The sequence below is a fragment of the Salvia miltiorrhiza genome, chromosome 5 (assembly GCF_028751815.1).
Source record: "Salvia miltiorrhiza cultivar Shanhuang (shh) chromosome 5, IMPLAD_Smil_shh, whole genome shotgun sequence".
NCBI lineage: Eukaryota > Viridiplantae > Streptophyta > Magnoliopsida > Lamiales > Lamiaceae > Salvia > Salvia miltiorrhiza.
The window spans coordinates 26543436-26560081 of record NC_080391.1 but is presented as its reverse complement, the minus strand read 5'-3'; the positions used below and the strand labels follow the sequence as shown (position 1 = coordinate 26560081).

Below are 16646 nucleotides of genomic sequence, written 5' to 3'. Positions count from 1 at the left end.
TGCGTTACAACTGAGCGAAAAAATAGGAATTTCGCGTAGATAAGTAAAGAACTGAAAATTAAATTATGGCGCCAAAATATATCCGTTAAACTGATGTTTTATATATTATTATATATGTGGACTTTAAATAAGTTTCAATTGAAATCGAAAAAATAAAAAATTATCTATAATGTTAAAAATATTAAAAATAATTATATTTAATATTTTTCTTCCGCAATTTACAATCAATGTATGACTTGATTATAAATTTTATATTTAATTAAATTCAAATTAAGCATGATTATTTTTAATTACAAATTTTAGATTTAAAATTCAAAATTATAAATTTTTATTTTAAAATTCAAATTTACAAGCAAAATTATTCTTAGTTGTGAATTTTAGCTTTAAGACTTAAATTCACAACCAATATTCTTTCTAGTTATAAATTCTAACTTTAAATTCGAATTTATAATCAATCTATACTCGAGTTAAAAATTCAGTTTTTCAACTTGAATTCACTACCAAAACTATTGCTAGTTGTGAATTGTGGCTTTGAAACTCTAATTCACAACTTACCTAGCTAATTGTTAATTCATCGTGTTAATTGTAAATTTAAGAACAATAACAATACAAACTCGATTAAATTACATTTAATTATAAAAATAAATTTATTTTAAAAAGTACATTTAATATATAAAAATCACATAGTTTGATATATCAAGATTTAGAATCCAAGTTTCTTCATTGGGACATTGATTATGTCGAACATTTAGCGTATATTCTTATTCTTACATTAGCACCGCTACAATATTTGTGAGAACGGGAGAACCATCAAATCTAATGCATTCACTGTAAAAATTAATGCATTCGTTGTTAAAATTAATGCACTAATTTTTTTTAAATGCTCCCTTTAGGATTCGAACCCAGGTTCTATATTCATCCAACAAGATGATGCATTCACCGTAGATCTTGATGATCGAATGGTTGAAAATGGTTATCCGTTCTTTTTTTATTTATGGTTCTTTCTTGAACCTCTCCATATATATATATATATATATATATATATATATATATATATATATAGAATAAAAACACTCTTAAGTGTATAACATATAAATGATAGTCAGCCCTTAGATCATCAAGATCTACGGTTGATTCGTAACCCTGTTGGATGAATTCGTGGTCCAGGGTTCGAATCCCAAAGGTAGCAAAAAATTATTTTTCATAATTCGTAACTATGTTTGATGAATTCGTAACCTTGTTGGATAAAATTCGTACATTAAAAAAACGTTTATATTTATATTTTAAGAAGTGTTTTTACCGTAGCCCTCCCCTATATATATATATATATAGGGGGCCGCTCCAATGAGACCCCCTAATTTTCGTGTAACATGAGGCACGATCTTGTGCGTTTATTTTATCAATCATATGACTGATATTGTATCTGGAGGGAGATTTTTTTTCGCAGGGTTCGAATCCTGGAGGGAGCATAATATTTTAAATTTTGTTATTCATTAGTATATACTACATTGTTCCTCAGTATATACCGCCTTCTTCATCAGTATATATGTCTTATTCATTACCAATTTTTAAAATTTTATTTTTCATCAGTATATACATTTTGTTCGTTAGATATATGTCTTATTCATTAGTATTATAAGTCTTATTCATTGTCCTCATGTTACACGAAAAATAAGAGATCTCACTGAAGCGCGCCCCTATATATATATATATATATATATATATATATATATCAATCTCACTCTCTATCAAACTCAGCGTATTTCTAAAGAAGTGAATCATCAAGTGTTTAAGTATTATTCAATTTTAAGATCTAATTAATCTTCCAGAAATTTCTGATAAACATTCTAATCCTTTACATTCTAGGTGTTTATTTTGTAAATCCAAACCTAGTTTCAAACACACTGAAAACCCTATTCTTCTTCATTGTAACAATTTGTTTTTAAGTTAGAAAACTAACCACCCTTCAAATACTCACTCATTGTAAAAGATATGTGTTAGTTGTTAGAATATTGTCAGTAAGTATTTTACAATTTGATAGTCTAAAAACTGAAGTTATATTCGAAAGCAACCAAGGAAATCACACTAACAGTCACGGCCGAGTATCCTGTAGATCAGCATACGGAAACTTGCCGATCAGCTGACTCGCAGCTTTAAAAAAAGAAATATGAAGTTAGTGGATTTGCGCTTGTAGACGTAGAAGAGTTTCTCTAAACCACGTCAAACTATTGTGTGATGTACATTCTGCATTACCTACAACTATATTTATATTGTCATTTATCAACACACTAATAGTCAGTATTGCAATATCCAGTATCAGCTGAAAAACCTAGTTTCACCATACTTAAAATCATCAGACTTAACCTCCTGATCGAACACTACTAAACTGAAAATTTGAACGTAAAGATTTTCACAATGCGGATAGCTTAACCACCACATTCCGCAAAACATCAGTTATTATTCCAATTAATCAACTTTTGAGTAGCCGTTAGGATTGCTAGTTGATGACCAAGTTAGACAAAAAGTTATCTGTATTACCAGTTAGCTTACCTTTCGGTCAGCTGAGCTGAATCATTCCAACTCATTATTTTTTATTTTTAACAAAAGTTAACTCATTATTAGTTGAACTTGTCTTAGACTAAATTCTAATAAGCAAATAAAAAGTTTGTAACCGGCTTATTCCCCCTCCTCCCCCTTCCAATACAATCATACGTGCTCACTCAAGACCAACACTATATAAGGTCAAATTTAAAAATTTACATAAATAATAAACTTATTGTTTTTATAAAATTTAAATTGGTTTGACTTGTCATTAAATTGACCTTCATTACGGTAGATTATAGAATTCAAAACTATATTTTAAAAATATTTATTATGTAGCATTCTAGGATTTTAATTTATATATAAGTTGGGAGAAGGTGGAAAATTAAGATTAAACCTATAATATTGGTAATGTTTACCCTTTGTATGTCCTCAATGATATTTATTTTTAACATTGTTAGGTCCCGGAAGGTCTAGAATAGGTGTCTGGAGGGGGGGGAATACACCTATAGGCTATTTTTCAAAACACAAAACAGAACAACCTTTTGAAGTTAACTGAAAGAGAAGACTTCAGTTAAACAAATGTTGAAGACTGATACTGAAGATGACTTCAGTAAAGAGATATCAGTTAAGCAAGAGACTTTAACTGATATTCACGTAGAGCTTCAATCTTGATTTAGAAACAGATGAGTGTTATGAATCTTACTGATTATCCGAAGATTTATCAGTTAGACTAATAACACTGGCAGCGAAAAAATTTTCTTTTGAAAAGGCCTTTGATAAACACGTTGTCAGGTTAAGGTTTCAATTTGCGATTAATCAATTTCAGTTAATAACTAATTTGTGCATAGAGAAGAAAGTAAGAACTGAAAGCGATAAAAGATAAAAGAATTTTTACGTGGTTCGGAACAAGTTCCTACGTCCACGGTCAGTTGATCACACTGACAAAACACTATGGGCTTGTGCTTACGGGTGCACAGCAAACCTTATAACTGAAAATCAATTTTTCAGTACCAACACATTGGGTTGGATTTCTCGCTCACTCTTAGCACGCTAAGACACCACAATGCCTTTGCTAGCGGTTGGCTAAGATCGCTTGGAGTCATAACACTGGTCTGAACTCCGCTATTTTCAAACACTATTTTCGCTCAGTTGAAAGGAGGTTTGAAATACCAACTAGATCACAGAGAACATGCTCTCTGTAATCAGAACTTAGGCTTTGGATATTACAAATATTTGCCTAAGGATCTAAGAGAATGTAGGTAATCAGTAGTTTAATTTTGGCTTCGTGAATTATCTTCTTCGATTCAAACTTTGATGGCTTCGAATGGCTGAGGTGCAATTTTAGTAGCGTTTCAGCTTGTGCTTTTGAATCGGTGAAGATTGAAGTGATCCTCGAGCTCTATTTATAGGAGAGGTCTTGAATAGATCCGTTGGCGGAGATGGTCTTCAAGAATTCATCCGTTGTGAGAGTAATTTGAATTTTGGGCTGAGGCTTCAATCTTCGAGATTCCTTATTTGGTGAGAAACAGGAGGTAAGGCGCCTCTGAAAAGTAATCACCAAAAATGAATGCTCTGCAATTAATGCGGTTGTACTTGGAGTGCGTGGCTTCCTTTACACTCTGGAGATTCAGTCCGAGGAAGTATGGCGACTGATACTTGACTTTAGTATCAGTCCGCTAAATCCACGTAGCCAGCATTGATGAATCAGTTAAGACTGATTCTTCAGTTGAGAAACTCGTTTAGTCAAACATTCGTATTTGACTTTGCCTTTAGTTGCAAACATCAGTTGAGTTAATTAGCCTTCAGTCTTCAGTCTTCAGTCCTCCAGTCCTCCGGTCCTCCGGTCTTCAGTCTTCAGAATACTAAACAAACTAGAAGGAAAACTCCAACACTTGAGTTCGAAAGGTTCTAGTCTAATACAAAGAAAACCTAAGGATTTTGGTATCATCAAAACTAGGGCTATGATATTTCATTAAGTTCCCAACAATTTATATTTAAACAAAATGAATGGATAAGTATATATTGAATATGCATTACAAAAATATATACGAATAAATTATATGTAGACAGATAATTTTGTATATTTTAGAATACTCATTATCATTTATGCTTGCTTTTGATTTTTCATAATTTTATATTTTTATACTCATTATCAGTAAAACTAATTAATTGATATTTAAACAATTGAAAATACAAAGTTGAAAACTCACATATTCTCAAAGGCTTTGTTGATTCATTGATATGGATTATATTATTTTAAAAAAATTACATTTGTTTATATTTTAATTATATTTAATATTTAAATTTAATTATTTAAAATATCGTTCAATTTCAATGCTTATTGTGCATCGCACGAGTGGACGTATTAATAGCAACAAATGAAACAGTTAATGAGTATTAACAATTGAAAGGTACTAAACAACAAAATGATACTTCATTCGTCCCTAAAAATTGTGGCTTTATTACTATGTTGGGACGTCCCTAAAAATTGTGGTCTTTCCTTATTTGGAACTGTCCCCACAAACTTTTCATCTCACTATTTACAAAAATGTATGGGACTCAATCTCCACTTAAACACAGCTATCACACTTTTTCTTAAAATTCGTGTCATTTCTTTTGGTCCATAATTTTTAGGGGCGGAGGGAACATTACCCAATAGATTCTTAGATGTTGAGAATTAATATGAATAAGGTAATAATTTGTAAATAACCTTCTTGTAATGCACGAATAACCATTCAAATCAGGGTTCAAATTCTAGAAGAGGCGAAAATTTCACCAATTAACTGAATTACGGATATTCTTGCATTACAACAGTTTATTCATAAATTTATACTGATTTATTCGTTATTCTCATTTATCATGAGAAATAGTATTCTCATTGGATCTCAACTAGGGGTGTAAATTCAAGGCAGGTCAGGTACCCTACCCGCAATATGTAGGTACCTGACCCTCAAAATCCTTTAAATTTGATACCCTCACCCATCTCACAAGCCTTCTACATGTACCCGAATACCTGCAACAGGTATTCGGATATCTGCATTACCCACATTTTTATGAATCCCTGCAATTGAGGGTATTTCTATCTGTAAATTGCAGGTATCTGACCCGCAACATGAATTTTAAAAAAATTATAATATCATTTTTATTTAAAACATAAATAAATAAATTAAAAATTGGGTATACCCGCAAACCCGATGCGAATGCCCAATACTTGACTATTAATACCCTCATCCGACTCTAATATTAATTTTAAAGGATATTAGGTACCCGATATCCATATGGATATCGAAAAGGGTGAGGGACTACCCGATATCTACACCCCTAATGATTCTCAATCCTATGTATAATAAAATTCTGGGTGATTTTATACATAGCCCTCTTTTTATTCATTGTAGCCTCCTAATTAAAGTTAATAATAAAAATATTAATAGAATTACTATTTTATCCTTGTAGTCCTAAATTAAAAGGGGCTACGTATAGGAAAAAAAAAAGCAAAATACTGGAGCACCGTATAACCTCATACATATGAAGAAGAAGAAGATTGAAAAAGGAAAATTTGTTCAGGGTCTGCTAAAAAAATATTAAGATAAAAATAAACATTAAAGCTTGAGTTGAACAAGATACCTCTAATAATAATCCCATTGGTATAGCTGCAACTAAAACAGAGGGGGGAAAAGTGATTCTGCTATGTTTTGTTATGCCGACTCAAGTGTAAAATTTATGTTGATTTCTGTTTATCCTAATTTTGATTTTATAATAAAGTTATGACATTGCTACTATATACTATGCTTTCATATTCTAAATATATGCAATTTTGTATTGAATTGGATGGTTGGAAATTGGAATTCAGTCGCGCGATTAGCAATGAAGAGGAGCTCAAAGTCTCTTCAAACCCAACCTGATTCATTTTTTTAAAGAGAATGCCCAATCTAAGCCTGTAAAAGTCCTAATAGGTTTGGCCCAATTTCAAGAGACCAAATCGTGAAAAAAATGTTGTTATAAGTTAGCATTATTTACTGTGTTTAGAAAGTAATGATAATAGTCACAATATACACAGATGGCAACAAAATCAAATTTGACCCGAGGGTGTTTGATTAAGCATATTTTAAAAAGTTTGTAAGCTCTAACAATTTATAAAATATTATAGAAGCTTATAAGATGCAGTTTCTCCAAAAGTTATAATTTACCAAAATATTTGGATAATTGAAACTTTTTGTGCTAGAGAGATAAGTTTTTTAGCAAAATATGAAAATTAAAGAGAAGTGAAGTTGAAAATGTATATAATGAAAATTACAAAGTATAGTTAAAAAATATTTGTAAACTAATTATTGCATATAAGATTATGAAAAAAATTAATTTAGATGGATAAACTTATTTTTGACGAGCTTTTAAATTGTTTAAAAAAGAGTTTATAAGTTGAGCCAAACACTTGTCATCCTTCCAAAGTAAAGAAAAGTCTCAACTCAATGAGAAATCAGTGAAGTAGCTTAATGTTTCATTCAGCACTATAAAAGAAGCGAATATAATCACTTACTTTCTTCGTCACATTTAGAATTAAAGTGTCTGAAATGATATTCATCACATAAACAACTTAAAAGTCATCCACAGACGTAGACCTTACACGCTGCATAATTCTTACAAATTCTACAAACATTGAGAAATCTGAACCGCCCAAGCTATCACTATCTGATTCTGCACCAGAATATGGATTCTGGCATATAACCAAATCAAATCCCTTCAACTTCTTCAACAGATCTTCAAGCTTGTTGCTTGTTAATTTGTTGATGCTCTCAAGCTGAATCAACTCTCCACTCTGCGCTGACTTCTCCCACCACTTCTTCATGATCCTGCGCTTCGTCTCACACGGCTCCACCGAGACCACCCCTTTCAGACGAATCCCAAGCCGGTGTAGAGCAACCTCTGCTCCACCAATACCACTGAAGAACGACAGCACTGTCACCCCGCTTGGAAACAAGCGCTTCAACACTGAGAGATGGTACCCCAACGTGTCTGTCTGGAACGAGAGCTTCAGCGATTTCAGCCTCTCCGTCAAGCTATATCCAGCAATTCGACTGTGATGCTGCGGATAGCCCATTATGTGCTCCAGATGTTCAGGTTCAAGTGGACCTAGCTTCTGCTTGCCTACCCAAACAAGATTCTTGGCCACACATTGTTGGAGAATCCTTGTTTGTAGTTCTGCAGATGGAGGCCCGTTGCATTCAGCCAGCATTCTTCCTAGTTTCTCACAGAGATAGGGTAATCCAGTCGTATCACAAGTGATGGAGCTTAGTTGCTTCCGATTATCCCATGACGGCCAGCATTTTTTGGCATATGGAATGGCTTCTGCAATAGTCATTGGTCCCTTTGGAAAAATGTGAAACCGATCTTCACTTGGGAGGTTATGGACATAGCCTTCCTTTCTGTTCAATGCTGAGAACAAATGAGAATCCACAAACTCCGGCTGAACTGAGTACAAGAACTTACATATTTTGGCCCAAGAGCCCGGAGATAGACTTGTGACGTTTCCATAAAGGAAATACGGGGGTTTGGCCACCCCATCACTAAGACTTCTGCAAGCATTGGGTAAGGATATTGTGGGCTTCCTATCATCATCAATGCTTGCAAAACAGCCACCCCGTCTCTGTAGGACTGCCGCAGAATTACCAACTGAAGGGTAGTCTTCCATAAATTCTTCCTTTGGTTTCTTGAAATTGTTTGGTTCATCTATGTCTACTTCTGGCATCTTGCCTTTCAATTTCTCCAGCAAGTCAGAAGTCCTAACTTGAGATGCTACATCTGAACTGTATTCTTCAGTTTTAATGCAGATCGAGTTGTAATCTTCCATCTTTCTTTTCGAAGACTGAAAACTCCTTCGGACACCTGAGGTGCTCAAAAGAGTTGAGGAATACTGCAAAATGAAGATCAATAAACAGAAGTTGTGATCCTTCCATAACAAGGCAGTTCTGTGGATCTACAAATGAAGAATCATCGTATTAGTAATGATGTAGACCTTATCTGGTAATGGGCAAGTACCACCTGTAACAATCGATTCAGCAAGTAGTGTCACGGGTGCTTCCGAACCTAAGATATGATAACATGGTGAGAGATCATGAAATTACTAACTCGGAGAGAACAAGAAATATTGGTGGTAACAATACTAATATGAACACAATAACCTGAAATTCAATTGTTGTAATCCTATTTACTTGGGACTTAATGGAATGGTCCATCAACGGTGCAGGTGTGGATCTAATGTAGGAAACACCTACATCCGGTAGCACTTTCGTTTTGAATTTAACCAAGAAATTGCAAAAACTTTCAATTGATTGCACGCATCTATCTATTACAACTAGTATCATTATTGTTCAATCTCCTAGAGACTCCAAAAATTTTATTTTCCAGTTTACTTTAAGTCCTTCATTACCTCACTCACAAACAATGCATCCTCAAAATAAACATCAGATGCTCATGGTGAGAAACAATGCATGGGGTATCAAATAGAATAGGACTCCAACATCACATTTGGAAAACCATCTTACTTTGGATACGACTATTCTAGCACCATCTGGTGAACTTACTAAATGCATATTTTTGTCAATTTGCATAATCATCTCACCACATCTCTCAAAAGCTGCGGAAATTTCGTTTTCTGTAAAGCCCATTTCGAGCAGTTGAAGTGACTTCTCCATAATACCAAATAATACCTCATTGTTGCAATCCTGCAAATTTGCAACTGAGTTTAAGACATGAGATTCCAAAACATAAAAGATAGTGAGCATAATAGAAATAAATAAGTATCTGTATAAATAGCAAACAAAATCTATGGTGGCATCCCCAACCATGTAACCTAAGTACCTAACCATCTGAAATCATCAGATCTATCTAACAAACTATAAAAAAGATGTCATCTAAGACCTTTTCGGTTTCCTCATTTCCAGGAATTGAATTATTTGTGTCCTTTTCATACTTTCTAGCCATCCGTGCAGCGAAGATGAAGTCCATTAGTTGACCAATAGCAGCATTTTTACCTGTGATCCAACACCAAAGTAACCAGTTAGGCAACAACTATGACGTAATTTTTCTTTTTCTTTTTTGAGCAAACTGTGAGGTAACTTTACAGCTAACTTTCCATGCAGTAGAATTAGCTGTAAATTTAATAATCAATAGGAATAAGGTGAAACCGTGAAAGAAAACTTCAATCAACAAAATGATGATTAAAAACAACTATATTAGAAATATTAAGCATGACTGACAAACTTAGGAAGCTACAGAAATTATTTGACAGATTATCAAATACAGCAAATGACCAAGTGTAGCATAATGACCTAGTCAAGAGTAGCACAGCTCATTCTCATGTTATAAATTACTAATTACAGGGAGACACTGAGTGCACACTTCACTAGATTTACAGATGAGGCATGTTTCACATAATTAGAAGCTCAAGGCTGGAATGGGGAAAATTCCACGAACCAAGTCTTTGCATAGCAAATCCAACTTCATCCAAAGAGAAATTCATTTTTAGCAACGATGCCGTTTTCTCATCAATGACACTATCGCCAACATCAAGTTCCTGAAAGAACAGTTATCGCAACAAAATCAGAATCATCAGAGTATGAGGAGAGGAAATCTGACTTATTCGATGCAAGCAAACGAGTAAATTTCATCCTTGGGAGGTAAAAACATAGAAAGAAAATTTCCAATGACAAATCAGCGAAGTAGTTGAATGTTTAGAATAAATTAAGTATAATGGAAAGCATGTAATTCCGAACACAGTTGACTCTTCAATTAAAATAATTTCCATCAAAGTAACAGAAATATTGTTTCTAATCATTTGATTTGTAGAAAATAAGATGCTATAAATTTTCATGAATAAGACATTTTGAGCACAATAATACACAAAAAGCCCAAGGCTTTGGAAATTAGATGACTGATTAGCAGGCATCAAATCACTAGTACTTCCTTAGCACAGTTATTCTACTCATAAATTTGGGTTGGTTTGCAAATTGATGCAGCCAGCAACTAGTATTACATAAATAGACATATGCAACTGTAAGAAAGACAGTAGACTGAGAACCTAATAATCGTTACTCCCTCAATCCCGTAAGAGAGTATCGCATATGGGATGGCACGGGTTTTAAGAAAAGGTTGATAGGTAATGTATTGAGTGGAAATGAGTGTTTATGGTTGAATTGATTGTAGAGTTATGTAGAAATGAGTGGTTGTGGTTAAAAAGAGAAAGTGGGGCCATGTCCCAAGTGATACTTTCTTATGGGACGGACGAAAATGGAAAATGTGATACTTTCTTATGGGCTGGAGCCTGGAGGGAGTATAAGACTTCAGAAGTACAGTACAGAAAAGTTCAAGCCATAGTTAGCAAAAGGCTTTCAACAAAAACAACATGCACACGTCACACAGAAAGCTGATAAAACTATGCAGCAGCAAGGCAATGCCTACTACGTCAGTTGATTAAAGGGAAATTTCACCTTATGCTATGGTTATGACATGTGAATGAAACAAGTAATGGAAAAATATGGATATTTACCACTTTTAAAGGAATATCAGCCTCAACATAGACATTCTTCTTTGTACCTTCAGCAAACAATCTACCAAGAGAATCCGATGACTCCGATTTGTGAAAATCCTGGTATATTTCAAAATACTTCAGAAAACAGAAACTAAAACATTCAAAAAGAAAGCTCAAGACTAGAGAAGAGAACAGTTAAATGTGCATTCTGCAAGTACACAGATAATATTAAACTTTATCTATGGGTGGGAACTAAAGGTAGATAAAAAGAATGACCAGAAAACTACGGTTCACTAGTTAACTCAGGGGCGAGTATTTTAACTAAAGAAGGTTCACTAATAAAATCAGAAGGATAAGTGATTCACTTCATAGACACCCATATTATGAACATTAAGAATAGACATAATGTAAGCTACATGCTCTAACAAACAATTGATCAAAAAAAGTAGGAAAGACTGAGATAAGAACACAGATCTAGTAAGGATCTCTAGCATTAACAATCATAAATCAGAAAAACTGAATGCAGTTTTTGAATGGAAGTCTTTATTTGCACAGAAAATTCATCCTTTGCAAGTTACCAGAGACAACATGTTGGATTTGTCAATGACTCAAATGTAGATATGATTGAAAGGATTCTCATAGAGACAACTGAGAACAAGCATACCTCCCCAGCACGAAGGTTTCCAGCTAAACTATCACTGCATTCCCCAGAAAAACTATTATCAAGAACTTCATTCTTTGGTTTCTGAAGGGCCTGTTCAATTAGGGATGGACAGCATAACTTCATACGCAGAGTTAAACAAAAAAGGCTAAATTCTGTGTTGATATGCATGGCACAATTCAGCATCCTAGTCAAAGGAAAAGGCTAACTTCAATTGGGAAAAACATGTCTAATTCAAGCATTATAAGCTGCAAAAGGAAAGAAGTCTTTCATAGAAATACCAGCAGTCAGCCATAACTTATCAACATGATAGATGTAAGGATAAAAAGTCAAATGATTGAGTTTAAATGGGCAACAGTCTAATTCAAAGGAAAATTACTTATGGCATGGTGAAAGACAAACTTGTGTGTCATGTTAACCCAAAATCCAGAAGTATGAAAATATGGTAGTTTATCACTTTTATCTTGCGAGATTAACACTTACATCATATGAAAAAAGAGCTTCCAGTATCAGTTCGCTGTTTTCTTCACCTAAAATGTAAGGTAGATATTAGTTTCCTGATGTGTCATTATTCAAAACGAATAGTGATGTGTAACTATAATACATAAAAGATAACTATTTCAAAATCTTGATTTAGTTGAAATTGCCAGTACAATGGTTTGGAGACTCTCTAAAAGAAAATTAATGGTTAACAGCCATGCTCAGATTAATATCAACTCAAACATTACAAAAGCCACAAAACTGTCTAGGAGTAAGGTACACCAACCCTTTTCCTTGATTGCTTTGTCGACGAGAGCTGGTGCAAACCCCATTCCAATGAACGATGATCTTAAATTAGTCCCCGACGAGCTTGCGCCATCCTCCTACAGTGCAGCCAAAGAAGACGATGAATTCTTCAGTAAATAAAAGATGCAAAACATGTCCTTCAAGTCCTAAAGCTACAACGGTAGTGGAATCAATCTCACTCTTTCAGCATTAAACTTAACCAAGACATGATTTCCCCCAATCCTTAACGAATTTGCTGTATTTTATTAAGGAGAATCATACCTCCCTTGGCATTGAGAATGTTTTCGGCGGTGGTAAATCATAATCCAAATTCTCATCCTTGGGTATAACTCCAGCATCATTTTCCAGCAAAAAGGAATCCTCATCATCTGAAATGTCCACTACATCACACTGCAAACAGAACAGGAGATTTTTTTAATTAAAAGGCAGACATATACGAAGAAAAATACAGAACATTAAAGAAACAAAATAAAGCTCAAAACTTTGACACTCACCATCTTAAAAATAGGTTGCGCGCCCAATTAAATCAAAAGACAAGCTTGCTTCTCGCACAAAACCTGCAATTCAAAATTAAAATGAACACATAACACGGAAAGCAGGAAGACTGAAAACAAATTAACAATATCCAAATTGAGAATCATACTTTACCAGCTGCAGGCAATTGAACACGAAACCGCACAACAAAGGTACAATTTTTTTTGAAAGGCTAATAAACTGAGCCGCATTCCGAGTGCATGCAAATAAATCATCAAAAAGTAGTACAGATGATGATAAAAACCATTGCTTTTGTCCTCCTTGATTTGCTCAGACAGAACCACAAGGAACCAGGGTTAGAAGCGTAAAATACTCACGGCGGCAGATAGCGGCGCGTGAAGAGTCGCTGCGAAATATAAACTAGTACTTCTTGAAATCAGTTCAAAGTTTTCTTTACGGGAGAAATAGCAAATAACCCCTATCATATAAATTCCTAATATTTTATATCTCTATCTTTTGATTATGGGCTGTTAGAGCATCTGCATTGGGACCTCCTTGATAGCCTACTTGATAGTGTTTGTGTTATTGAGTAGGTAGTGCTGCATTGGGGTTCCTTGATAGCCTACTTGATAATATTAGTTTTGATTTTATATTTTTCATTTAAATTTTATTGCATAATTTAAATTGCATATTTAAATACTGGATTAAACATAAAATTTAAAAAACCTATTTAAAACATAAAAAAAAATACATAAAAATTTAAAAAACCTAAAACATCATTAAAATCACATAATTAAAAGCCTAGGATAGACCACGACGCCTGAGCACGTCGGCGACCATGGACGCGTGCAATGCACGTTGTGCGTCCGTCATGTTCGTCGTATCCGTGTTCAGGAGCTGCATATCGAGCTCCCTCTCCCGGATATTGTTCCTCCGCTGGTACTGGGCGGTGAATGCCCTCATCTGCGCGTCGTTCCTATCCAACCTCTCCACAATTTCTGGTGGAGGATCCGAGCTCGTATGCGACGCTGCTGCCTTCCCTTTCCCTTTCTCCGCCGCCTTCGCCGCCTTGTTGCCAATGGGCCGAGCAGAAGAGATCTCCTCGCCCGACGCCGAGGTGGTGAAGCCGCCCTCTTCCGTAGTCTTTGTCCTCTTGGAGGCATGCACGTCTCCAAGGAGGTACATCGACTTGAACTTGGGATTGTTCCGGAGAACTCTCCACGCGTTCCAGAAATTGAAGGAGGCCCTCTGTGGGCTTCGAGCCTTGAAGATGGTTTGGGCCTTTTCACGAATCATATCATCCGAATGACCGGACGACCAATTGTTGCGCGTCTCCACCCAAACAACTTCCCAGAGACGCACATCCGCGCTCACCCGGGACCAGTGGCCTTGAAGTTCTTGATGCCGAGGTCGACGCCGAGGATGGGGTTCACACGTTCGCGGATCCGGCCCCAATATGACTCTCACTTCTGATCCGTCCCACGGATCGAGTCGTTGGTCTCCTCCGCCCAAATTTGGACGATGAGATCCGTATGCTGTGGAAGGTAAGTATGACGGTAAACTTTTTGTTTGTCGTGCTTCATTTTGGTGGCCTTTTCCTTCCTCCGGCCGCCTTTTTTTGGTGGGGAGACACTCTGCTGAGCACTCACCGGTTCCTCCTCGGGCGGGCTCTCCTCCAAGTTGATTCCTCCCATATCGGGATGATAATCGGAGGAGAGATCAGGGCACCAATTTGGATCGTAGAAAGGGTTGTGTGGATCCATGACGGAGAAAATTGTAGGAGAAGAAGAGGTGTGAAGAGAAGAAGGAAGAAGGAAGAAGGAGAAGAGGTGTGAAGAGAAGAAGGAAGAAGGTGGGGTATTTTAAAGAAGAGAAGAAGGAGAAAAAAAAAAAATTAATGCAAACGGTCGGTCAAAGGTGCGGAGACCGAGGAGCTGCGGTCAAAAGAATGTATATAAATTCGAATTTTCGAATTTTTCATAATTTTTTTTTTAAATTGGGCGCGTGCATTGCACGCGCCATCTCCTCCACCCATTCGAGGATACTCGATAACTCGAGGAGTCCTCGAGGAGCTCCACGCCGCATCGCCCTCCTCGACGCACTCCCTCTCCTCGAGGACCTCCTCGAGTACCCGCGATGCGGGTGCTCTTAGGCTCTCAATATATCATAAATAGTGCAAAATGCCACTGCTTTTAACGAGCACTTAACACCATTAAGTATTTTTCATTTTTATTTTATTTTTTATTAATAATTCTTACTATAAGCATATAAATATTTTTTAAATTTAAATAATTTAGGGTAAATATTATGAAAAATCCATGAACTATACTCACTTTATCAAAAATATCCTGAAACTTTTAAAATGTTCTCTAAACCCTCAAACTATCAGGTTTTTATTAAATATATCTCGCATCTATTTTTCGGTTACCAGAAATGTGATGTGGCTCGCCGGATGCCACAATGTAATTTATATTCTATTTTTTTAAAATGACATAGAAAAAATGATTTCGTTTTGTACCATATTCTATCGTGTTTATCCCTAATTCTAGGTTATTAGCGTGAATTTCAAACACGATAGGAGTGAATTTTAAATTTCAGAGTGGATTTTTTTAAAAATGATATGCTATGAAACGACATCGTTTTTGCCATTTCATTTAAAAAATAGAATATAAATTACATTGTGGCATTCGACGAACCACATCACGTTTTTGGTGACCGAAAAATAGATGCGGGATATATTTGATAAAAACCCGATAGTTTGAGGGTTTAGAGAACATTTTGAAAGTTTCAGGGTATTTTTGATAAAGCGGATATACTTCAGGGGTTTTCATGATATTTACCCTTAAATTTAAATGTTTGTAATATTTTTTTAAATAAATCATTTTTGAATACACACACACTTTCACTGCGTTCTTGAAACAATTAAAGTTGAGTTGGTCTCTGGTGTGACCCACCGCATGGTATGCGGCGGGTCCACCCTGACCCACGTCAACAATATATATTATTCCCTCCGTCCATGAAATAAACTCTCATTTGATGGTCGACACAGAAACTAAGAAAACTGATAAAGATGTTGTGAGTGTAATATATGAGTAATTGACTAAAGTAATAAATGTATTGTGGGGTGGCCCATGAATGGTAAATGGTAGTAAATATAAAATTTAAAAATGATAAAGGTGTTGTGAGGTGGGCCCATAAATTGTAAAGGATAATAAATGTGAATATAAAAATGATAAAGGTGTTGCGGGGTGGATCCATAAGTGGTAAAGAATAATAAATATAGGAAATAAAGGATGACATAATTGTACAAAAAACAGAATAGAAGTTTATTTGGTGGACAAAAATTTAAGGGCAAATGAGATTTTATTTTGTGGACGGATGCAGTATAAATGTTGGTAAAAAAAAATCCAAACTATAGTGTAGCGCATTTGGCAATAAATGTGCCTTGTGCATCCCAAAGGCAGGGGTTCGAAACCCCTTGCCAACATTTTTCAATTCCTATTTTCCTCTTTTATTTCTATTTTCTTTTCTTATTTTTTACAATGTCTTAATTAAAAAATTTTGCAGACCACTCCTATCATCATGCTTAATCGAAAAACAAATAAAATAATTAAATAACCATCTTTACAAACCAAGGAATTCAATCATTCTCGATTT

At 35.1% G+C, this 16646-nt stretch overlaps 1 protein-coding gene across 2 annotated transcripts; it reads right to left on the bottom strand.

The window, feature by feature from the left end:
• Window positions 1-7067: 7067 nt before the first annotated feature.
• On the bottom strand, window positions 7068-13440 carry LOC131024704 (probable inactive DNA (cytosine-5)-methyltransferase DRM3). Of its 2 annotated transcripts, none has more exons than XM_057954242.1 (12): window positions 13164-13440; window positions 13010-13072; window positions 12777-12905; window positions 12496-12592; window positions 12213-12259; window positions 11733-11822; window positions 11087-11185; window positions 10015-10114; window positions 9460-9572; window positions 9161-9263; window positions 8555-8625; window positions 7068-8452 (listed from the first exon to the last, which is right to left on the bottom strand). In XM_057954242.1, exons 2-12 carry the CDS (start codon window positions 13010-13012, stop codon window positions 7136-7138), a joined length of 2169 nt encoding a protein of 722 aa, XP_057810225.1. In that variant the 5' UTR covers window positions 13013-13072; window positions 13164-13440; the 3' UTR covers window positions 7068-7135. The 2 variants fall into 2 exon arrangements, with proteins under 2 accessions (XP_057810225.1, XP_057810224.1); XM_057954241.1 differs by having other exon boundaries at window positions 13159-13427.
• Between the last annotated feature and the right edge of the window lie 3206 nt (window positions 13441-16646).

Excerpts from the sequence above, each read along its gene's own strand:
- LOC131024704 (XM_057954242.1), bottom strand. Across the intron at positions 11,186-11,732 it reads GAAACCTTCGTGCTGGGGAG|GATTTTCACAAATCGGAGTC; the intron begins GTATGCTTGTTC and ends GAAATATACCAG. Across the intron at positions 10,115-11,086 it reads CTGATATTCCTTTAAAAGTG|GAACTTGATGTTGGCGATAG; the intron begins GTAAATATCCAT and ends CTGTTCTTTCAG.